Below are 22284 nucleotides of genomic sequence, written 5' to 3'. Positions count from 1 at the left end.
ATCTACGATATACCTAAAGCTCTACTGAAATCGTATCTTGATCCCGACATCGAACCACCCCCCCACCAATTCCCGGTAATATCAAGAAAACAATTATTATTATCTGTTAATGATCATCCAGGAAATGGCAACACCATCGAATTTCGAATGCTATTTCATTACCAAACAAATCTCTTACTTTCGCATCCTTCTATAAGGATATACTGATAACGCTTTCGCCACCACCAATCTTCAATCCTCACCTTTAAACTGATATCATTTGCATGACATTTATAGAATTTAGTCTCTAAATGATATTATTTCCCAAACAACTGGTGACAGCTCTAAAAGAAAAAAAAACAACAACAAAACTACAATACGTACTTAATAAACAATTAGCTTTTCAACAATAACAAAATGGTATGACAAGAAGAAAAACAACAAACACACCGGAAATGCCTGGCAGACAGACGCATTCTGAACAGCACGTAGCATTTTGTTCGCATCATATTTTGAATTTATATATTCTAATCTAACTAATGCATTCAGTATTTAAAAGATTGTGACTCCCCCCCACACAGCGAGGGACGTTGAAGAGAAAGAAATGGCTTAATGAAAGATAAATCCTGTGAAACAGTTACATTTACATCAAATATAAATGTTAAAGAAAAGCAAAGATGATATTGTTTAGATCCTAAGACATTTTGAATGTGGTTTATGTTTGGAACGAGAGAAACGAATAAAGAAAGATGGAACTACAAGTAGTATTCAGTCAAGTGTACTTACCTAACATATACGATTATTGTTTACATATTATCGGGGCATAAAATACATAGAACAAACACAAAGGCAGCATCATATTCTTCTATCTATAGAACGTATATCAATTAAGTGGAAAAGAACGATCGTTTTTAGATAGCATCTTTAAATCATGATCCCCCACTCCAACCGACACTCGATAAAGGCAACGAAATTCCCTTCCCTTTCCTTTTTGTGGCACTGATTGACGGGAATGGGACCTGGAACCATGGTACCCCTGCAAACCCTGGACTGGACCCCGTCCGTCTACAAATACCTTAGCCCAATGACTCATGCGCAATGGACCAAATGAAAATGCCTGAAAGGCACGCAGGCGGCATAACAAATTACTGGACCTGTTGTTTGTGGTGCTCTTTTTTGAACCAACAAGATGGTTATATGTACCTCTACAGAGGGGGGGTCTAGGCGTTGTTGCTCTAACAAGGGAACGGGTGGGGGAACAGGCCATGGGATCGTTTCTGTTCCACAAATATGGTCCGCAGTGCGGACAGACTGTCTTCCCTTGGACTCTCCGCATGAGTCATCTTTGTTTACATAGAAATTATGCTACCTGCTGCTGCATTATGTTCTCATGTTCTTTCTACCTGTTGTGCACTATAAGGGAGGGGATCGCCCAGATTTCCGTTCGCTTCAACACTTTGATGACAGCATGACGCTTATCAGCCAGCAGAAACATATGTATAATGAAATGGTATGGTATGATATTCCTAAAAACGTTTAAATGAAACTGTCGCTGGAAAAATGTCATAAATATGTAAACTGAATGAATTGCTTTCGTATTCGGACCACTATTGTGTAAAGCTCCAATTCAATCCTGATGATTTTTTGTTGATAAGTAGACAATGGGATATTAAGGCTAGATCCCAAATTTGATGTCTGCTGCTCTTATAGTCGCAGAGATTGCGGTGTTAAAAGCGATGGATATAGTAGATCGGATCGCCAGGGGTATGGAATACATCACCCCTGCACATCGAGCCTTAAAGGGTGGCGCATATGTACTTGTTATGATGCCGTTCTATGGCGTCTTACTTTTTATTTGTGAGCTATCATCTACTATCTCGAATTCGAATCACTATCATCGGTCTCTGTCGCGTTTTGTTTATCATTTCTCGTACTGAGGCCAAAAGCTTCCCGCAGCTGCATAAGCTTTTAGGCCTGTAAACATGATCGGACATGTTTGGATCCCGGAGCTTTTTGGAGCCAGCTCCAGTTTCCCAATACCAATACCAACAACAGACAGCCGGGAGTGGTGGAGTACCTTGCAACTGCTGCTTCGGTGGTTGGCCATGGCTCTCTTCTTCATGGCATCTCTCTCTCTCTCTCGCGCTCTGTCTCTCCGGGCACACACATGCGCAGTGCAACCTGCGCTCCAAACTGGTTTCGAGGGAGGAAATCGGCTTAGCACACGGCGGTACATACCAATTTTTGTGGTGCTGTGCGCTCGCTTTGCTCTCTCTCCGTGGCGGTCTCGGTTTCGGCCTAAAGCCAGCTTCGGCCAGTTTTTTTGTAGTTGATTTGTATCTACCTTTGGTGCGGACGGTTGGGTCGGAATAACGCGTTCTCCGTTTCGTTATCTAAAGCGCAACTGGGGAGACCAGAAACCAGTCTTTAATTGTTTTATTTCAAGCAAAAATCAATTAAAATTGCCCACAAATACCCAATAAATGTAAGCAAATGCATCAAGAATACAATTTTCATGCGGAAAATCGCCTGAAGACTTGTGCAAAACTGTGAAAATGTGCAAATAAAAAAAAAAAATTGTATATTGATTTTCTCTGAAAGAGGGGAACAAAACGAAGAAGAGGAAGCAGCAACAGCACAAAGCTGCGCTGCACTGGCCCAGCCCTTTTGCCGTTGCGGAGGCACGGGCCCGCAAGGACGCGAGAAAACCTAAGTGGGTACCGGTTGAGTTAGAGAGGGGACGAGGGGGGGGCCGGGGCGTAAGGTTTCCAACGTGTGTCCGTGTGTGGGTGTGCGCCATGTGTGTGTGTGTGTGCGAGAGAGTCGGAGAGGAGTACAGAAATAGAGAAAAAAGTGTACTGGTGTTATGTTCTAGCTTTAGCCAAGTTAAAAAAAAACACACGACAAACCAAGAACCAGCACCAAAAGCACTGCAAAGGCAAAAAGCAGAAGAAGTGGATTTACACATGTACACATGCATACGTATGCACATACAAATACGCGATGGAGTTTGTATGTGCAAGTGTGTTCTTTTGTGCAATTTGCCTTTTAAAGACATCATAAAAATAGCTCAGACTGCACTTTGAAAGTGAAAGAAACACCCGTATATATATGTACATATGTATGTATGTACAAATGTACGTTATTCGGAATGTTAAGTGTACAATTGACAAATGTAATTATTGAACTGAAAGGTGGCCGACTCTTCCCTCTTCTTAATCGAACTCTCACACTTTCTTTGCTGCTTTGACTTTATGGCTTGCACGGTGCTCGGAGGGTGCAAAGGGTATATGGTGTTAATGTAAACGTATGTAACAGGCGAAACGAGGACAATAGACAATCTTGTTCAGGATTGTCTTGGATAGACGTTTACAGAGACTAAAAGAAAAAGAAACATTTCTTACTCGTAATTTCCAACTTGTGGGGTATATGAATTACCGAAAATAATTCTTATCGGATGAATACTAATACAAATTACCTTTGCGGTTGGCAATGCGAACGAAATTATCTTTGGGATTACATCTTTCTTACCAAATCATTTCTAACCAACCTAAGTAGAGGGTATCTTTTGGTAGACTACAACTCGCTTGCTTGAATTTGCGTGGGCTCTGTGACGACAGAGAACAAACGACTTTGACCGCCAGCCTTCTCTCTCGCTCTCATACGCACAGCACATCCTGCGCATTTTGCCGTTTGACGTCGTTTCTTATTGATTTTGTGTGCTTTGGTGTTCATTGATAAAAGATTACAGGTTAATGCGCGAGCGCGTGAATGTGTGTGGAGTTCACTGAGGTTCTGAAACCTTTGATACCAAATCGCTTGACCTTCCGCAGATAAAGCCCACCCCCCCACCAACTACCACCCCAGCATGTCGTAAGGAGTCCGCAGAACACTATAAAACGGACAATGCAACCATTTAGCGACAGTCTGAGCAAAAGTCGCGATGATTTGGTCAGTGTCGCCGCAGCTACTGCCTCCCGGCAGCAGTTATACGGCCGGAGGCGACACCACGGCAGCAGTCCCAACCTGTCGCTGGATCAGACGGATAACCTGCGGAGAAGGTAAGTTTCGCACGATTTACAAAAAAAAAAAAAAAACGCTGAAAATATGTATGTATATTTTGATTCATTTTATAAGAAAATTCCGTCAGATCGTGCTCAAGTTCGAGGTAATCGACCTTCAGCGTACACTGAGAAAAACCCCTAGCGCGCTTTAGATAGATTCTGACCGCCCGCTCGGATATATTCCAAAAGGTTGATCGATCAGCGGTCCATAAACATTTTAATTGATTTAATTCAATATCAAATAAGCACATTAACAATGGAGTACTAAGTGGGGGGCCGAAGCTTTAGATACCCTTGCCAATCGATTGTTTACATATGTATGTATGTATGTATAACCTAAACTATTTTATGTAGAAATTTGCAGGATTGTCAGATCTTTGGTTTTTTTTTAATCTTTGTCTAGTTTTCCAAACAGACAGATGGGCACTGAAATATTGACCCGAACAATCATTATGGGTATTACCCACCTGTAAGAGTATAACAAACGTAATTAGATATTAATCAGCACTGTAGATACCAAATTTGGCAGACAGTTTCCTTGTTTTCCGTAGAATAGGCTAGGTTCAATGATTTTAGATAGAAATGTTCAAAAAAAATAACCCCCAAACATAGGTATAGTAATGGCTTCCAACAAACACGTGCTAATAATAAATTGTGGTGAAATGATAAAAAGAAAAGAAAACCGATCTTTAGCAGAGGAGCCGACGCGCGACTAAAACTTCCTTGTCATACAGAGCCCCACATAGATACATACACATGTATATGCATACATGCAAACACCTGTCTGTGTGGATCATGTGGCCCCGCTAAAAAAAAACTGGTTTCGAGTGTGCCCAGAGAGCATATCGGCATAGAAAGGTGCCAGACAGACTGCAGTCGACTGCAGGCATTAGCGAATTTGGTCACTTTGACAACAACAAATGCCCGTGATAACAAAAGATGAGAGACGGACCGACAGAGAGGGAGAACGAGAGTTGTTGGAGCCAGAGAGCACAACATCCGAAAGCTACGCTGATAATGGGGAGCTTTGGGGCCATGCTCCAACGCTACCGCTCACCATTTAGTTGGCAAAAATCAATCGCTTCTGACGGTTCGGTCGCAAATATTTTGTGAGCCTGCCTTAATGTGTGCCCGTGCGTATGCTTGTGTGTGTGTGTGCTGCTTATCGCCAAATCAGTTCACAAGTCTTTTGTGGCCGTCTCCTCTCCTTTTTGTTGTGGTTGTTGTGACGCAGTTTTTGCAAAAAACGTGAAATTATTACAGTTTCTTAAACAATCCGCCAGCACTACAGCACATAGCCAACGAAAGTGTTACGCGCTCTGCGCTTGGTCTTGTAATTAACACAGACGCCCAACAACAAACTCTTACCAACTTACCTTGACGTCATTTAATTTTTTTGGCGACAAAAAATAGCAGCAACTCGGCCAGTCTCTGTGTGTCTGTGTGTGAGTGTGCGCGCGGTGGCTGTTTGTGCTTGGCACGAACCGAGTGAACGTTTTTAATCAAAAGTTACTGTAACGCCACTCCATCCGCTGCCACTTCTGTGCGTAAAACAAAAAACTGCTGCCAGCGAAAAGCAAGCGTAAAAATTTGCATTAATGCAGCGCCGTCGACGTCGCCGTTGAGTACGAATGAATGAAATTCTTAGTGCGCGACAACTAATTACAAAAACAAACACAATTGGCCGTGGAAATTGGAATTAAGTGCGGGCGAGAGGGAAAGGAAAGCAAAGCACATTCGCCATGGTCTATTATATATCATTCTTTGGCCATAACGAGCCGCCGGACAAGATTATAACCAACGAAAAGAGGTAAATCGCATTAAACTGAGTCACACCAAACACTGCAGCCAGCCACAACATTTACCGTTATGTGCGTTGCACTCGCGCTGACCTGTGCAAAAAAGAGCACAAAACACGAAACGAATGACGCGAGAATGAGGAACGCAGCACGCCGCCAAATTTCCGCGTTCTATGAACTACGACGCGTCACAGGCAAAGGTCAAAACGTGCTGGCGGCTTATATAGTACTTTCGAGACTTAATTAATACTTTTCACAAATTCATAAATAAACACAATGCTCGCAGAAAAGGTTTTTGACACTTGTTAGGCGCGCGGGTGCGCTTGCGAGAGTGAGACGACTACATGGTCAGTCACCAAATAAATCTGCAAAGAACGGTATAATCTCTGTTTGAGTGTGTTTGTGTGTAACAGGTGATTTGCCTGTCGGTCGGTCCCGTGGGACTTTCTACGCGTCGCTCAGTTGGCACCTGAAGTAGTTGTTGTTGCGATAAATGTTTTTTTTTTTCACCTGCGGCTGCTGCTGTCGCTACTCTCTGTCTCTCCATCCGTCCTACTCCCTCAGCGTCTGCTCCACTCCTCTGTTTGCTTATCTTATCGCACCACAAAGCAAACACGAATTCCAAGCACAGCAACAGGAAGGCTTTTGGGTGTATGTGTGTGTGTGTGTTTCCAGTTTCCAGAACTCAAATAATGCCGAGGGGTGAGGCGATCGCTTCACTAATATTTATTTGCACGGCTTTTTATCAATTATTCGCTCTTTTTTCTGCACGTTCACTGTGTCAGCACACGAAAACAAGAGAGTGAACAATAGCCTTTCGAGTGCCGAAACTTTTGATACCCTTGGCTGTTGTCAGATTTTAAAATTCTGATATAATTGTGATACACTTTTGTATGATCTATAAATAAGCTATGGCGTTCCTATGGAAGATATATGTATGTATCCCAAAGTGATCAAATGGTGGTTATCAACTCTATAAAGTCAAATATCCAGCGTTTTCGGTCTGGCCAACCGCTTGTCAAAATAAAAATAGCTTCTTCAAGGGTATACAAAATCATTTGCGACGCGTTTAAACATAAAAACTAAACCCGAAACAACAGTTTGATTATCACGCAATAGATATAGAGATATACATATATAATAGAATATTAGCTTTTTTCCCTTAGCAACATTCTCTTTTTATGGAAATGAAATGGACCTCCATTGTAATTCTTTAGTATGAGGTACATAAATGGTAAATACATACATAGTTAATGGAAAGTTGAGTGGGGGAATCACTTTTATTTATAGAATTCGGTAGATAGTCATTTTTCTTATCGCATTTGAAAACATAACTGTTGAATATCGATAGGTAAATAGCGGGAATTGAAGACAGTAGGGAAATATTGATAGTATACTTACCCGTTTTAATGATGTTTTCGTTTGTTTCAACAGCATGGCCTGCCTGCAGGATGAGTTCGGACACCTAGGACTGGCGGCCACTGACCTACCCTTCAAGTCACCCGATCTCGACTCTCCGCCGCATCTACAGCATCACACCAACTACGGGGAGATCACGGACAGCAGTGCAGAGAACACGTGTCAACAGCGCTGGCCCCACAATGTCAGCGGAGCGGCGGCGGCATTCGGGCATCCGGACAAGCCCATAGGATGGATGTACGGGCTGCTGGGCTGCATGAAGCCTGTGCTCTCGTTCATCGGCAAGAGCGGCGTGATCGAGGTGAAGAGTCAGCGGAGCGAAGACTGGGAAATACCCTTCGAGTTCATCACGGACCTCGAGTGGCTGGGCAGTGGAGCCCAAGGCGCCGTTTTCAGTGGCAAGCTGAAGAACGAGATTGTGGCCGTGAAGAAGGTGAAGGAGCTGAAGGAGACGGACATCAAGCATCTGCGGAAGCTGGACCATGAGAACATCATCAAGTTCAAGTGAGTTTTGCTGCCGGCAGTCTGTAAAGTGTAATTGCATCTAAACAACCGATTGATCCATCTTGCAGAGGAGTATGCACTCAGTCGCCGGTATTCTGCATCATCATGGAGTTCTGTCCGTACGGTCCGCTGCAGAATATACTCAAGGAGGAGCAGGTCATGTTGCCGTCCCGCTTGGTCTCCTGGGCCAAGCAAATTGCCCAGGGAATGCAGTATCTGCATTCCCACAAGATCATACACCGAGATTTAAAGAGTCCCAAGTGAGTGCCCAAGCCAGCAACAGATAGATTCTGATTTAATATATCCTGTGGGGGGATTCTTTCAGCATACTGATTAGTACAAATGAGGTGGTCAAGATAAGCGACTTTGGGACGAGTCGCGAGTGGAACGAGATCAGCACCAAGATGAGCTTCGCGGGCACTGTGGCCTGGATGGCGCCCGAGGTGATACGGAATGAGCCCTGCTCGGAGAAGGTGGACATTTGGTCGTATGGCGTTGTGCTATGGGAAATGCTCACCTGCGAGATACCCTACAAGGATGTCGACTCCTCGGCCATCATCTGGGGTGTGGGCAACAATTCGCTCAAGCTTCTCGTTCCCAGCACCTGTCCAGAGGGCTTTAAGCTGCTGGTGAAGCTCTGTTGGAAGAGCAAGCCCAGGAATCGTCCCTCATTCCGGCAGATACTCTCGCACCTGGACATTGCCGGACCGGAGCTGCTGCGCAAGTCGGAGAAGCAGTACTTTGAGACGCAAAAGTCGTGGAAGGAGGAGGTGCGCTCGCACCTGAAGGAGATCACCCAGAACGGCACCAGCATACACAAGTACGAGCAGGATCTGATCAAGCGGCGCACGGCCGAGTGGCGACACGCCCAGGACATACGCATGGTGTACGAGGATAAGCTGCAGAAGACGAACCAGCTGTTCTTTGAGCTCAGCGAATGCATGTCCCAGCTGCAGGAGAAGGAGAAGGAAATTGCCGAGTAAGTGCTCTCTTCTGCTCTCCATAGAAAGATCTCCTTTGTTGACTCTTGAATGACATTTTTAGACGTGAACGGAAGCTGCCTGGAAGTGGCTATAAGCCGACGCGACGCCTTGGCAATACACTCAGGAAGATGCAACACTATCGCCGACGACTAAACGGACCGCCAGCCGCCATCCAGCAGCAAACGTCCACCACACCAGATCCAGAGACCACGCCGGAGGTGAGCAAATCGGTTTTTATTTCCGTTGTAATGATAATAATGTAATGTTTGTGCTCGTAGTCCCCTGTCAAGTGCGTGCTGTATGCCCAGTTGGACGGTAATTGTCAGCCAAAGTCGTATTTGGGCAACATCATTGCTGGCGGTGGCGGATGCGGCAGCAACAGCATGGCCAACAAGAACAAGAAGCGCGGCCATCGACGCAATGGCTCTGGATCTCTGGGTGCACCACCCAAGTACAGTCCGACGCGCGATCGTCGCTACCAGAGCGAGCCGGAGAACCGAAAGGTACAGCTGGTGGAGCAACAGACGCAGACGGATGCCATGGATGTCAGTGAGACGGACATAAGTCCCAGCGCCGACCTGCCACGTACTCAGCCGATTGATGTGCCACCCCCGAATCATCGCCAGCTGCCATTGCAGTTGCAGCGAGTCCAGAAAATGGCCAAGGCTCAGGCGCAGGCCCAGGCCAGGGTGGGGTCCGTGAATCCCACTAGTCCGTCGAATGGCAACTCGCTGAGTACCAGCGAGCTGACGTACCAGGATGCCTGCTCTAGTCCGGACCAGCTGATGAACGACGATGTGATGAACAGCAATGAGCGTCTGGACATCACCGACTGTTGCAGCGACAATGAGAATCTCGATCGATTGGGTCGCAAAGTCATCGAGTTCATTAACGAGAACCGCCTCTCCATTCAGTCCAACACGAATTCAAACTCAAACACTGAGAATGGCAACGGAGTAGGAGGAGGATCTCCGCTGCAGGAGTGCAGGGAAGCTGGCAACAGTCCGTGCCTGAGTCGGTGCAGCAGCACGCAGAGCAAGCGAAGAAAGCAGCCGCAGGGTGACAATCCAAGTGGACAAGCCAATGGACCCTCGATGGGCAATGCCAATGGCGGGGAGGCGAATGCTCAGGATAGCTGGTCGGATGAGGAGGGCGAGACGACGGACTGCAAGTACGCCTTGCGGAGACGCAGGTGAGTGAGAAATAAACCCAAACCCAATCGCAGATCCATTTTTATCTGTGACATTACTTATTTTAGCATTGGTCGCCTGCCGATTGCCCGTGGCATGCGTCCGCGTCGCAGCTACAAGGCTCCAATGTCCCAGAAGATTGCCATACACCACAAACGCAATGTGGTCATTGTCTCCGACGAGGAGGAGAACACCTCCGAGTACAGTCACTCGCCGTCCAGCCAGCACTCGACGCTGGAGAGCAATACGGATATAGCGTCGGCCATGAAGCAAACCCAAAACACATCCACCTCAACAAACAGCTGCAGCGAGCCCGAGGAGGCGGACGATTCGAGTAGCTCCAGCGACGACGACGATGATGAGGTTGATCTCAATTTGGATCAGGCCAAAGCCAAGGGCTCCGCACTACCCATGGGGGCGGTGCGCAGCAGCGACATTATATCCATACCCACATTCGAGGCTGATGGCGCCGTAAACATGGTCTAACCTGGTACGATATGTCTGTCTAGCCTAAGCGAGAGGAGAGGAACTCCTCCTAAGCATAACCAATTGTACATGCATGGTCTGTGCAACAACTATCTCTACTATATACATATATACTCAACCGGGAAATTGCCCCCCACTTTTAATGGTATTATCTATGTTCACGTCCAGATCTATCTATCTATAACTCTCTCTATAGTTTATTTGTATGTGTTTGTTATGTCCGATTGTGTGTGTGTGCGCGCATGTGGAGTCGCCTCCTGCAGGCGTTGATCGCTTCGGGATGCACGCTCCCACACACTCACACACACACCTAAAATCGAAACAGAACCTTCCTTCGGGGTTAGGGGCAATCTTTTCTTCGTATCGCATGCATTTCCTATGTTGCTGAATATATTTAGATATATATAATTTCGCATTAGTCGCTAGTTGGTATTTGTCCATTGAGAGAGCTGCCTTTGTAATATATTTAAAAAATTACCTAATTGTATATGTATTTTAGATCCTAGGGCCTAGGCATAGCATAGTGTTTATTATTTGTTTTTTTTTTTGTTTCGATCCCAAGAGCTTGAACCCACAAAACGAAACCCAACAACAAAACCTACAAAGCAACAAAATAATAGAATCAGCCTCAGGCAACAACAAAAAAAAAAATAAACTTATATAGGAAACAGATGGATAGCAAGTACATATAGGAAAGGAATGAGGGAATTAGGGAAGACAAAATAGTCAGGGATATTTTTTATATAAACGAAATTTGCTACAGATTTGCGCTCGAAAGATGCATAATTTTTAAGACGCGATTTGTTTAATTTTGTAGTGGCGCATTTGGATGGATGGTTGGGTGGGTAGGAGAGAAGGTACCCAAGAAAACAAAACAAGAGAAACCTTACTTTCGGTATGCACAAAATTCAAAGCTTCAGTGCCTTAAAATGCAAACAACAACAAAAATAAGATAAAAAGAAAATACAATTTAAGAATATTAAAAGAAAAATCCTAGTAAACATATGACCGCGGCTATGACGCGGCCAATGAATGCTTTCCAGTTAAAATTGCATTGGTCTCGTTTGTCTGGAAAGCGTTCATCAAGCTGCAACACGAATTACAAATTTAAAATTAATTCTATATACACTCAATAAATATATTATATATATTCTACATATATATATTTACACACTAGTTGGATGTTTAGCTAACGTAAGTTGCGTCATCATGTCGTCGTGGTCGACACTTCTCTACATTATGTAAATGTACTCAATATTAAGTTTAAATTTAACGACTCATACGAATTAGCAATAATAATAAATGGAAAACAAATAAGAAGCGCTACAACAACGGAGTTTTCTGTAAAAGTTAATAATTTTTCTTGCATTCTCGGACATTCTCTTTTTAATTTGTTCGCTTGTGCATCTAGCTAAATTTCGGACTAAAAAACACTTGAAATTTATATTACACTGTACAAAAATGTATAGTCTGAATTATTAGCTGGCAAAGTACTGTGGCTTGTGAGCCAATTGATTTTCTAATCTCCTGCAAGGTGCCTCCAGGCGAGAGCGCAGAGCATGCAAAGCCTTGAGCTCCCGCGAATCGATTATGTGGGCAACGACTTGCGACAGGTGGTCAAATGGCAACAGTCCCTCCGTACCACGCGATAGATCCAAGTGGCGGAAGCGATCGATGTTGCAGGTGCAGCCGTCGAAGACCAAAAAGCCTGATCCCGACTCAGAGTTCTGGTCCGCCCTGAAGACCACATAGTTGCCCCACGGCGTCATAGCAAGCACTCGGTTGGCGGCTTGGAAGGAGGAGACGAACAGCCGCTTGAGGCTCTCCACGGTACCGCTCTCCGACCCTGCCACGGCCAGCATTTGGGGCACGCGACAGAAGCCTGGAAACTTATGTTCTTGAATCGCCGCCTGCTTGCTGCTCGCTTCAATCGATTCCCGACCGCTGCACCAGCAGGATTGCTGGCACCCCTTTTGCTTGAACGTCTTCGCCTGGAACTGGGCCACCTTGATGGGCTTATTGGGACACGACAACCGGGCATCTGACTCGCAACTCGTACAAATTTGCGGTGTAAATTGACGGGATGCCCTGATTTCCTCCATTGATTTTGCCAAATCTTTAAATTGCTTCCCAGAGGGTTTGGAACACATAGAAAAGCTGTGAGGTCGGTCTGCAGATGTGACGGACCGCTGTTGGGATTGCGACTTTCCTGACGTTGCAGTCTGACCGCTTGGCTTTTCCTTGGGTGCCAAGCCTTTGTGGGGCCCTCCTGAAGTTAGCCTCTGATCCTTCACTTTGCTTGATGGCTTCGGCTTGCTCATCGGTGGCGAGGAGTTCCGACTTCTTCCAGAAGCTAACCGCGAAACGTTCTTTGGGCTTGGTGGGTCATTTTTGCCCTTCGTGTTCTCTTTGCTGCTATCCTGCGTATCCTCTTCCTCTTCGCCCGCTTCATCGAAGTTGTGCTCTTTTTCATCATCGTCATCCTTGATGTCATCCAGCAGCTCAAATTTCTCGATGTCGAAGGTGTCCTCGGTTTGGCTAACGAGATCCTCCTCGTGGTCGCTCAACGAGGCCAGCATGTGACCGGAGCTGGTGGCTTGCCGGTTAAACCGGATCGTATCGTTGATGGACTGTACCTCTGGGTCAACGCCCTCGGGCAGGGGTGCCAGGGCATAGCCCTTGGGGCACTCGGCCATGTTCTTGATGCGCACCGCATGCAGGTGGTAGGGCGACTGGCGATTGGACTCCTTCAGCAGCTGGTGGAACACACTGATCATGGTGAGGGGATCGCGGAACATGCGCACCGTCGACCACTTGGCGCCCTTTGCCTTGTCCTGCTGCACGTGCGTGCCGACAATCGTGTGGCGGTACGCATCGAGCAGGTAGTAGAAGTCGTCCTTGTTCCAGATGGCGTACATCTGGCTGTTGATCTGAAAGATGACATTGCCGTACTCTTTCAGGGTCTCGCGGACTTGATGTTCAAAGTCTGTGCCCGCGACTCGCACCACGCACCGCCAGTTGCCCGCCCGCACGTTGGGCCGCAGCTCCAGTTCGACCACAAACTGGCCCAGACGCAGCTGGGTGGGAAACTCATCCAAGTTGATGGGCTGCTTCATCCGATCGCCCCAGCAACTGCGACAGAGCTCGACGCCATAGCAGATGAGGCGATCGAACATGTTGGTGTTCCAGGTGGCCGGATGGTCGATTTTCGAGGCCATAATGGCGCCCACCGCCACCATGATGCTGCTGCGACTGCGCAGCGGATCGGCCGTGTTGAGGGACAAGTGCAGATTCCCCTTCAGATAGGCGTAGTTGTTGTTGATCACCTCAAAGTCCACTTCCCGCTGGACGGTGTCCCTCAGGAAGATGCGGCCGGCGGGCGTCACCAGACGCACAACCACGAGCTCCCGCAGGCTGAATTCATCCGTGGGCGAGATGCCGCTGAGCTGGCTAACCATATAGAAAACATTGTCGATGGTCTGCAGGCAGACGAGCATGGCCACGCCAATCGCCTTGTCGCTAACCAGATCGTCCTTGCGCCTACCCTGCACATCCAGCACAAAGAACAGCTTGCGCCGCTTCCAGATGAGCAGGTGCCCCTGCTTGGTCAGCAGCAGGCAGTAGTGGCCGGTGCGGAAAAAGGTCTGCAGCACGACGCGCAGGTTCTTGATGATGTGACGCGGCTGCGTTTCCAGGGGCTGCTGCGGACTGCCCAGATAGCGCGACTCCAGGGCCAGGGTGAAGGTGTGACCCTCCAGCGTGAAATTCCGCTTGATTCGATTTTCGGCATCCGTGTAGATCTGCGGCCGGAGTAGTGGCGGTTTCTTGGAGGCCTTCTTCTTTGAACCATCCTCCTCGGAGCTGGCCTTGAACAGTTCAGTGCCCTCCTGCAGCAGCATATCGATCTTATCCGCTGTCCAGTCCACCTCCGGCAGGACGTACACCAGGGCGAAGGCCTTCAGGTACGTGGCAAAGTTGCGCGAATCGACATCAGCGGCCTGTCTGCCCTCCACGGTCCTGGGGCAAGCAATCTTGGACTCTGAACAGACCATGCCCACAGTATTGCCAAGGGAATCTGCCTCCACATCCACGCGGTTCTTAATGCGCAACGCGGAGGACATGCGCTGCTGGCAGGACTTCCACAAATACTCGTGATAATATGGCTTGTCCAGGGGATTGGCGACATAGTGATTGGGGCACAACGGATGTGTAAAGGTGCCGAAATAGCTGAAAGGAAATTGTAGCTTGAAGCACCTCCATTGACAGTGTGTTGTGCGCGCTCAGCTCACCTCTGGCTCGTCGTCTCCTTCTTGCTCAAGGTCAAGGTGGAACGCGGGCGACAGACGGCGGGGTGGCTGAAGGAGAGCCCCTTCGGATTCACTTTGGATTTGGACATTCTGCTTTCGTTTACTTATGCGAAATAATCAAAATTTGTGTCGAACGACGCACGTTGACAGTGAAACAAAATGGATGGGATGCTAAGTCTTTACAGAGCAAAGCCCAATTTAGATATAGTTAATTTAATGTGTACATATATATTTAATCGCTTGCTTTTAAATTACATTACTTAATTAAGGGGTCGAGAGGTCGGGCTGGCGGGGGGAGTTGTTGCTTTCAAGTCTGCGCCCACTCTAAAGTGTTTTTGTGTGTGTTGCAGTTGGACTGCCAGAAGATCTCTCTCAACATTCCATTGCCAGGGAATTTGAGTTCTCGTTGAGGGCCTTGATGCCATTCTCGATGGGCATGGCCAGGCTATTGTCATCATCCTGCTGCTGCTGCTGTTGCTGCTGGGCACCAGCCTCGGCCGCATGCGATGTGGATGGGCCGTCAGTCATCATTTCATCGCTGTGGCCGTTGTTCTCTGGCACGCCATTGCCATTGGTGTGGCCGTAGTCCCAGTTGATCTTGAAGCGGGTGACGCGCGGCTTGCTGGCGAGTATGTTGCGCGTTAGCTTGTCGAACAGGGGCTTGGTTGGCGGATTCTCGCGCATCTCCTGTTCCCCATAGTCGTTGTTCACGTAGTAGCCGACGCGCACAAACTCCTGTCCGCGATACGAGCAGGTCAGCAGCACAATGGTGACGCCGACGGCATCTTGTTCCGGAATCTTGCTAACATCTGGCGGATCGGCCTGGAAGACGAATATGTGACGACCCTCGGGCACGGGACCCACGTAGATGGTGTCCAATACCTGGTCATGCTCCTCGGACTCGGCCGAGCCCACGTAGATCATTTTCCATTCGAGATCCTCCTTAAGTTCCTCGATGCACTCGAATGTCAGCTCGAACTGGAAGGGATTGAAGAAGCTGCTGGGGTTGTCCAGCACCACAACGTTGGTGATGTGCACCTTGGCCATGACTGTACTTTTGGGACTGTTCTTTGGGAGACTGCGAGACTTTCAGACTTTTTCTTCTCAGACGCTGCAAGCGGCGGGCTTTTTTTGTGCTGCTCCTTTTGGATTGCGTGCGATGATGAAATATCTAACACCTCACGACGTAAATGTCAAACGTTGTTAGCTGACTGCGTTTAGAAGATAAGTTTGAAGAGTTTTTCGTTGTTAAATTGATTAACTTTGCGTTTTGTGTACAATTCGGTTTTGCGGAATTTTATGACAGCTGACAGGCTTTCCCGCGCTTCAGTGTGGCCGTGCTGGGCGAATATATATCGATACTACGCATCGGTATTTGCGTGCGATTGGAGGATTTGACCATCTCTATTGAGACCAACAGAACAGCTGTTAATTTGTAGCAAATGTGTAGTTAGCGTGTAGTTACCATGTAAAACATTGAATTTTCCACCAGATTGATTTTAAAATTAGCAAATCTTTTAGAAAATTGATTAATTAATCGTAGAAAAACATATGCTCAGCGCTGAGAGTCTTAGCTTGCTAGTAATACTAAGCCGAATGCGAAAATCGAGGAATATCAATGCATCACAGCTGGTCGTGTCGTGTCAGTCGGGGTATATTTGATCGATAAGTCCGCGGTCACACTGTGCTCGAGAGTGGAGCCAATAAATTAAATTGACAATAACATAAATAATGCTGCATTTGACGGGCCAGAATTACAATGCACGCGAGATAATCAAGAACATCTTCTCACCGCTCATCGGCGTGCTGAGCAGCAGTCTGGCAGATGACATCTGCCACCGCAACAATCTCTCCTTTGTGGAGCTCCTGCAGCCCTTCGCCAAACTGCCCAACGATGGTGAGTGGATTTTGTTGTGTGGAGGGGGCGGGACGGTGGTAAACAATATGATATTATGGTTAAATAACTTTAATCTCCTTACTACCAAGCAGCACACTTTCGCGATGTCTCCGGTACGAGTGTCTCTGTGCGTGGACTGCGACTAAACTTTTGCGATGTGGACTGGCGGCCGCCGCAACCAGTCTTGGCCCGACGAATGCTCAACGATTCGGTGACCAATGCCCACAATGACAAGACCAAGGTTGCTACAATAGGTGAGGACGCAATGAGGACACACCCAAATGGGTTCGACAATAACTTACCCCCCACTTTCTCCATACCCCCAGCGGACATTGACCTCGAGTTGCCGACGTCGGAACCTTGGTTTGAACAATGGCGTGAGACGTTTTTGACTGTGCAATTCCCAGCGGATCATGAGTTCACCCGCCATCTGCTCAGCTGTCTGCTGGTGCTGTCCAGTGCCGATCCCCAGATTGTGGAAACGGCGCACAAGCTGACCCAGCGGGTGCAGCAAATGCAGAGCATCACGCCCCAGAAGCTGCCCAAGTGGTTCCAGCCTAACGAAGTGCTCAACAGCTATGTGGTGCTGCACGAGGCCAGCCAGGCAGATCTGTCCAAGGCCCAGCAGGGCTTTGAGCTGCTCAAGTCCACCTTTGGCGACAGCAAATGCTTCCTGGTGTGCATTAACTCGCTGGATGGCCAGGCTGCCGCGGAGGTGCAGGACTATTGGGCGTGCTACATCAAGAGGCAGCCAAAGAGCGATGCCACGCTCACCTCCACGGACCTGAGTGCCCCGAAATCTCCTCAGGAGGCGGTGTCGGTCATCAGCATGCCCTCCATGCAGATGTCCCAGCTGCTGGATGGAGTCAATGCCCAGGAGAGTGACCTGACGATGTTGCATCCACTGAGTCCCATGCAGGAGAGCGCCACCGAGGCCATCGATTCCAAGTTTAGCATTAGCAGCGAGAGCCTTGCCTCCCAGACCATCAATCCGAATGTGTGGGCCAACGATCTGGAGGCGGATGCACCGCACGGCGGTTGTCTAACCACGCGGGACATTGACAACGTGCGGCACTTTGTGCAGGACTATGCGGTGCGTGCCCTGATACCCTACATCGAGCACCTGGTGGCCACTCTCAGCGAGGGTGTGACCAACAAGAAGGGAGTGAGCAAATCCCTGCTGAGTGCCACGAAGCGTTGGTTCGTCACCAGCAAGCCGGGCGCGGGAGCAAACAATCAAAATGCAGTCATCTACACAAACGAATCAGCAGAGCTGCAAACCAGAAAGCTGGGCGATCTCTACTTCATGTTTGGACACTACAATCTGGCCTTTCAGGCCTACCACCAGGCGAAGCGGGACTTCAATGCGGACTCGGCCTGGCAATATTATGCGGGAGCTCTCGAAATGGCCGCCCTCTCCGCCTTTATGCTGGGCACAGCGCACCGCAAGACCTACGATTACATGGAGGACGCCATTGTGTGCTATCTGACTGTGTGCAAGTGGGTTTCCCAGTACAATTATTTGCAAATTAATCCAATATTGATACTGATACTATTTTCGTTTGCAGAATGCAGCAATTTGCCACACGGGCAACGCTGCTGAGCATGGAGTGCCTGAAGACTGCGCGTCTGTACAGCGATGTGGCCAAGCAATTGATACGCATGACCAGCGAGGAGTCGGACCTTCGTTCCGCGCTGCTGCTGGAGCAGGCGGCCTACTGCTTTCTGGTGACCCAACCGGCCATGCACAGGAAGTATGCCTTTCACATTGTTCTGGCTGGGAATCGCTACTCCCGTGCCGGACAGCGAAAGCATGCGTATCGCTGCTATCGCCAGGCCTATCAGGTGTTCCAGAAGCGAGAGTGGAGCCTGGCCGAGGATCACATACAGTATACGGTGGCCAAACAGGCTTACATGCTGAAGCAGCTGGACGAGGCCAGTCGCTCCTTTGCCCATCTCCTGCGCCCTGGCAGCCTGCAGAGTGCTGCGCAGCAGAGCAGTTTCCTGAAGGAGTACATCCAGACCCAGAATGTGAGTGGAAATCCCATCTGATCGATTATCCCGATCAATTAAGTGATCATTTGTGTACATATTTCAGGAGCTGCTTAAACGTAGTCCAGAGGTGGGACTACTGCCTCATGCCTTGCCCCAGTTGGTGCAATCTTCGGTGCGCGTCTTGACCCTGGTGCAATCGCCCTCAGCTCAGGCACCGCTGCTGCCAGCCACCAACATCGACATCAACTCGAATCTGACGGCAGATGAGTCCATTTGGAACAAGATTGAGGAGATGCTGGTGATCACGGCTGCCTCCAATAAGCCATTCGTGTTCAAGCCCTCGAGATATTTGTATACCAAGCAGCAGCCGGCCCTGGAGACGCCCGTGGCTGTGCAGGGCGAGCCCATTGAGCTGGCCGTGGCCCTTTCGAACAGTGTTCGCTGCAGCATAGCGCTCTCCGAGATCGATTTGCTGTGGAAGCTCACGCTGGACAACGAGGAGGTGCTGTCGAATGCCTGCATCTTCGAGGAGGCTGCAGACAGTGCCAGCAAAGCAGCCGTGCAAGCAGCCATCAAGACCAGTTGCGTGGCCTCGTTTGAGCTGGCCGAACAGGCCGAGAAAACTGTTTACTTCAAACTAACGCCGAAGCTCACCGGACGTCTCCTCATTCTGGGCGTGGTGTGTCGTGTGGCAGCCACAGCGGATCCCTCGGCCAGTCTGCTCGGCTCCTTGCAGTTTGAGACGCAAATGATCCGACCTGCCACGGCGAAGCAATCCTCGCAGACCGTTCTGGACAACCGGTTGAGCCTCAAATTGGTGCCCCAATTGCCTGCCATGAGTGTTAGCTTTAGTCCGGTGCCCACCCAGCTCTTGGCCGGTGAGATTCTGCCCGTTTCCATTACCCTCCGAAATCTGGGCATAGCTCCGATTGAGGAGATTTATCTGGGCTGCGATACGCCACGCTGCCTGTCGCTGCAGTCGGAGCACCTCAATCAATTGCCGCTGGCCATGAAGAGCTGTAAGTGAATGGAATTTCGTGTATATAAATTTTTTCTGACTATTTCCTGTGCAGCTTTACGTGATCTGTCCAATGATAAGCACGTCAAGGATAAGGAAATCCGTGGTCAGCGTGTATTCCGGCTGCTACAACGTCCTGGCCAGGCGGCCCTGGAGGCACAGCAGGGCCATACCATTTCCATGTGGCTGCAGGCACCCCACCAGGATGGACCCTTCACGCTGCGCTTGCTCTTCTACTATTCGTTGCCAGTGGGAGCCAACTCGCCCATCAAGTATCGGCTGGTTCGTCACATTTGGCACCTGCAGGTGGAGAGCTGCCTGCAAGCGGAGTCCACGTGCTTCGTGAGCAACGCAGTGACCAGCGAACTGGGTCTGGAGCTGAACCTGCGGAATCAGCATGCAGCCCAGGCGACCGAAGTGTACATCAACACGTTGTCCTTGTACTCCAAGGAATACGATTTGAATCCTGAAAAGTTATACAGTAAGTGGGGGGAATGGGGATTAATTAATGATTGACACCTTTCTGATGATTGATTGCGTTGTATTGCAGTTATGGACAGCATGGGCGTCAGTGCGGGGCAGGCGGGTGAACAGTGCCTCAAGTCTTCCAAATTCTGTAGCCTGCAATTCCGCCTGCTGGAGAAGAACCGGAAGGAACACTTCGATGACATTCCAACGATCAAAACCCTGCTGCAAACCCGACTATCCCACTTGAAGATTATGCCTGCGCAGCACGCCCAGCAGGTGGAGCAGCACACGCCATCGCTGCACGATCCGCACAGCTTCCTCACCAACGAGGAGACCGTGTTCTTCAATACCAACATCAGCACCGAGGAGTTCAATGCCAGCATTGCCGGATATGTGCCCCATGTCACGCTGGCACTTAGCTGGAGTGCCATAGTGGCCAGGGAGGGCGGACCACGGCTTGCCAATGGCTTGCATTTCATCAAGCTGTACAAACTCTACGAGACGGCCCACTGTCCAGCCACGCTGGCCGAGACAATGCTTCGCAGACGACTGTCCTCCTCGGACAATACGCCCAACAAGCACCGCGAGTTCCAGCTGCCTGAGGTGGCGCCCAGCAATGAGAAGGCCAGCGAGCCTCTCGCCGATGATGAAGACGAGGACTATTGGGAGCCCAATGAGAATTATGTGGGCCAACGTTGCCTGCTGGAGGACGAGAGCTTTGTGCTGGCTGCCAAGGGTTGAGTTTTTTCCTCAAGTTGTGTCTAGCGTAGCTTACGATAAATGTTAAATATGTTTTGTGTCCGGAGGATCCGTTTATGATCCTCCAACGAGAAACAGCTTTGTGTCTTCAATTTATTGTTTATTTTTTTGGGAAAGGAGTAGAACCAGTGGGAAGATCGAAAACCAAGGCTGTCCTTTTTTATGTAGCGAATGTTTCAGTTGTTTAGATGAATGGACAGTCCTCCAGTGTGTCTTTATCGCTTGTGATTAAATTAATGTCTTTTGTTAGTTTATTAGTTGATTGATTTAAAAAAGAATTCATTCATATTATTACACTCTAATAAAATGCTTAAACATGTAACATTAAAGTATGTTAATTGCTTTTTGGTAGTTCTTAAGCTGCTGACTAGAGAGAGATGATGACGTGGATCTGAACCAGATCGGAGTGTGGTGTGTGTGTGCGTGTGTGGATGTGGGGTTGGCGGCAGCGCAACGTAATAATCTGGTGGCAGGATTAATAGCATTTATTGTTATTATTTTTAAGCACGTTTCTTGGTCATATACACACGGGCCGTGGCATAGAGGACATGCGTACAGGCGTATATATTGCCCATGGCGCTGCCCAGCAGAGCTCCGATGATGTTTGGTATGGGATATACCTGCCAGTCCCGTCCCCAGTCCAGGGGGGCCACCACACTGCCAGCCCAGGCCCCCAGGATGCCGCCCAGCGCATTGTACTTGAACAGATTCAGTGCCGTGTCCTCGCATTTGGTCACAAAGTCCGGTTTCTCGCAGAAGCACACTTGCAGGGCACCGCCGCCTCCCAAGAGGAACACCGTGGGCGACACCGTCAGCAGCGTCATCAGCAGCGAAAGGACAAAGGTCTCCTCGTAGTTGCCCAGCACCGGTGCTCCCAAAATGATGCAGATGAACGCATACAGCAGCGTGCACAGAAACTGCAGCGTGAATCCACCCGCGAGCTCCCGTGCCGTGAAATATGCCGCCTTCTTCTGCCGCTGCTTGACCGTCAGAACCCCGTCCTCAATGCGGCCATAGAAACGGGCCAGCACGACTTTCAGCAGCTCGCCGATGAAGACAATTGGCACCACCAGTGAGTCCCAGAAGTTGCCCAGATAGGCCCAGTTCCGGCGGTACTGCATATATGTCATGCATATCAATATCGTCGCCAGGCTGAGGGACACATGGAAGAGCTGGTGCTTGGTCTTTTGCTGATCGAAACGCGAAACCATCGTTAAATGCAATCAAACACAATTTTTACAACGAAACGAATATTTTTGCTGCCCGTTTTCCTGTTCCTCCTAGGGCTGCACACCCCATCGATGACACTATCGATAGTCGACAGTCGGCGCTTTTGAAGTCTAGAAAATAAATTATGCGCGCTTAAAAATAATGTGGAAGACCAATACAGAAATCGCAAAAGCATTGAATTTATTT

The 22284-nt window shown here is 48.6% G+C and overlaps 5 protein-coding genes and 1 long non-coding RNA gene across 9 annotated transcripts; 2 read left to right on the top strand and 4 right to left on the bottom strand.

The window, feature by feature from the left end:
- Window positions 1–1839: 1839 nt before the first annotated feature.
- LOC121404487 lies at window positions 1840–6438 on the bottom strand. Of its 2 annotated transcripts, none has more exons than XR_005968027.1 (3): window positions 6353–6438; window positions 5420–6207; window positions 1840–2383 (listed from the first exon to the last, which is right to left on the bottom strand). It is a non-coding gene; the product is annotated as an uncharacterized LOC121404487 (long non-coding RNA). The 2 variants fall into 2 exon arrangements; XR_005968028.1 differs by lacking the exon at window positions 1840–2383 and adding an exon at window positions 4220–4510.
- LOC111080076 (mitogen-activated protein kinase kinase kinase 13-A) lies at window positions 2312–11088 on the top strand. Of its 3 annotated transcripts, none has more exons than XM_022375472.2 (8): window positions 2312–2464; window positions 3813–4040; window positions 7277–7765; window positions 7834–8025; window positions 8091–8744; window positions 8810–8966; window positions 9027–9940; window positions 10007–11088. In XM_022375472.2, the coding sequence occupies exons 2-8, from the start codon at window positions 3886–3888 to the stop codon at window positions 10422–10424; spliced, it is 2979 nt and encodes a 992-aa protein (XP_022231164.2). In that variant the 5' UTR covers window positions 2312–2464; window positions 3813–3885; the 3' UTR covers window positions 10425–11088. The 3 variants fall into 3 exon arrangements, with proteins under 3 accessions (XP_022231164.2, XP_041449980.1, XP_022231167.2); XM_041594046.1 differs by having other exon boundaries at window positions 3724–4040; XM_022375475.2 differs by lacking the exons at window positions 2312–2464; window positions 3813–4040 and adding an exon at window positions 5108–5853.
- A 704-nt stretch (window positions 11089–11792) lies between these two features.
- LOC111080077 lies at window positions 11793–14900 on the bottom strand. Its single transcript, XM_022375476.2, has 2 exons — window positions 14714–14900; window positions 11793–14651 (listed from the first exon to the last, which is right to left on the bottom strand). The coding sequence occupies exons 1-2, from the start codon at window positions 14818–14820 to the stop codon at window positions 11903–11905; spliced, it is 2856 nt and encodes a 951-aa protein (XP_022231168.2). The 5' UTR covers window positions 14821–14900; the 3' UTR covers window positions 11793–11902.
- Window positions 14901–14949: 49 nt separating this feature from the next.
- On the bottom strand, window positions 14950–16100 carry LOC111080083 (histone chaperone asf1). The gene has a single exon (XM_022375484.2). It carries the CDS (start codon window positions 15776–15778, stop codon window positions 15104–15106), a length of 675 nt encoding a protein of 224 aa, XP_022231176.2. The 5' UTR covers window positions 15779–16100; the 3' UTR covers window positions 14950–15103.
- Window positions 16101–16373: 273 nt separating this feature from the next.
- Window positions 16374–21190, top strand: LOC111080074 (trafficking protein particle complex subunit 8). The gene is made up of 7 exons (XM_022375469.2): window positions 16374–16628; window positions 16721–16882; window positions 16955–18128; window positions 18197–18659; window positions 18727–19642; window positions 19697–20122; window positions 20192–21190. Exons 1-7 carry the CDS (start codon window positions 16463–16465, stop codon window positions 20848–20850), a joined length of 3966 nt encoding a protein of 1321 aa, XP_022231161.2. The 5' UTR covers window positions 16374–16462; the 3' UTR covers window positions 20851–21190.
- On the bottom strand, window positions 21131–22192 carry LOC111080082 (glycosylphosphatidylinositol anchor biosynthesis protein 11). Its single transcript, XM_022375483.2, has one exon. It carries the CDS (start codon window positions 22077–22079, stop codon window positions 21369–21371), a length of 711 nt encoding a protein of 236 aa, XP_022231175.2. The 5' UTR covers window positions 22080–22192; the 3' UTR covers window positions 21131–21368.
- Window positions 22193–22284: the final 92 nt, after the last annotated feature.

Source organism: Drosophila obscura, unplaced genomic scaffold, assembly GCF_018151105.1.
Source record: "Drosophila obscura isolate BZ-5 IFL unplaced genomic scaffold, ASM1815110v1 contig_208, whole genome shotgun sequence".
In the NCBI taxonomy this organism is placed as follows: Eukaryota; Metazoa; Arthropoda; class Insecta; order Diptera; family Drosophilidae; genus Drosophila; species Drosophila obscura.
Note: the sequence above shows the minus strand (reverse complement) of the source record. Positions and strands in the feature narration are given on the sequence as shown.

Bases quoted from the DNA above. Each gene is read 5' to 3' on its own strand.
- LOC111080076 (XM_022375472.2), top strand. From the start codon at position 3,886: ATGCAACCATTTAGCGACAGTCTGAGCAAAAGTCGCGATGATTTGGTC. The intron at 4,041-7,276 runs GTAAGTTTCGCA...TTGTTTCAACAG, and splicing joins ACGGATAACCTGCGGAGAAG to CATGGCCTGCCTGCAGGATG. The intron at 9,941-10,006 runs GTGAGTGAGAAA...TACTTATTTTAG, and splicing joins TACGCCTTGCGGAGACGCAG to CATTGGTCGCCTGCCGATTG.
- LOC111080077 (XM_022375476.2), bottom strand. From the start codon at position 14,820: ATGTCCAAATCCAAAGTGAATCCGAAGGGGCTCTCCTTCAGCCACCCC. The intron at 14,652-14,713 runs GTGAGCTGAGCG...ATTTCCTTTCAG, and splicing joins AAGGAGACGACGAGCCAGAG to CTATTTCGGCACCTTTACAC.
- LOC111080074 (XM_022375469.2), top strand. From the start codon at position 16,463: ATGCTGCATTTGACGGGCCAGAATTACAATGCACGCGAGATAATCAAG. The intron at 16,883-16,954 runs GTGAGGACGCAA...CCATACCCCCAG, and splicing joins GACCAAGGTTGCTACAATAG to CGGACATTGACCTCGAGTTG. The intron at 19,643-19,696 runs GTAAGTGAATGG...TTTCCTGTGCAG, and splicing joins GCCGCTGGCCATGAAGAGCT to CTTTACGTGATCTGTCCAAT.
- LOC111080083 (XM_022375484.2), bottom strand. From the start codon at position 15,778: ATGGCCAAGGTGCACATCACCAACGTTGTGGTGCTGGACAACCCCAGC.
- LOC111080082 (XM_022375483.2), bottom strand. From the start codon at position 22,079: ATGGTTTCGCGTTTCGATCAGCAAAAGACCAAGCACCAGCTCTTCCAT.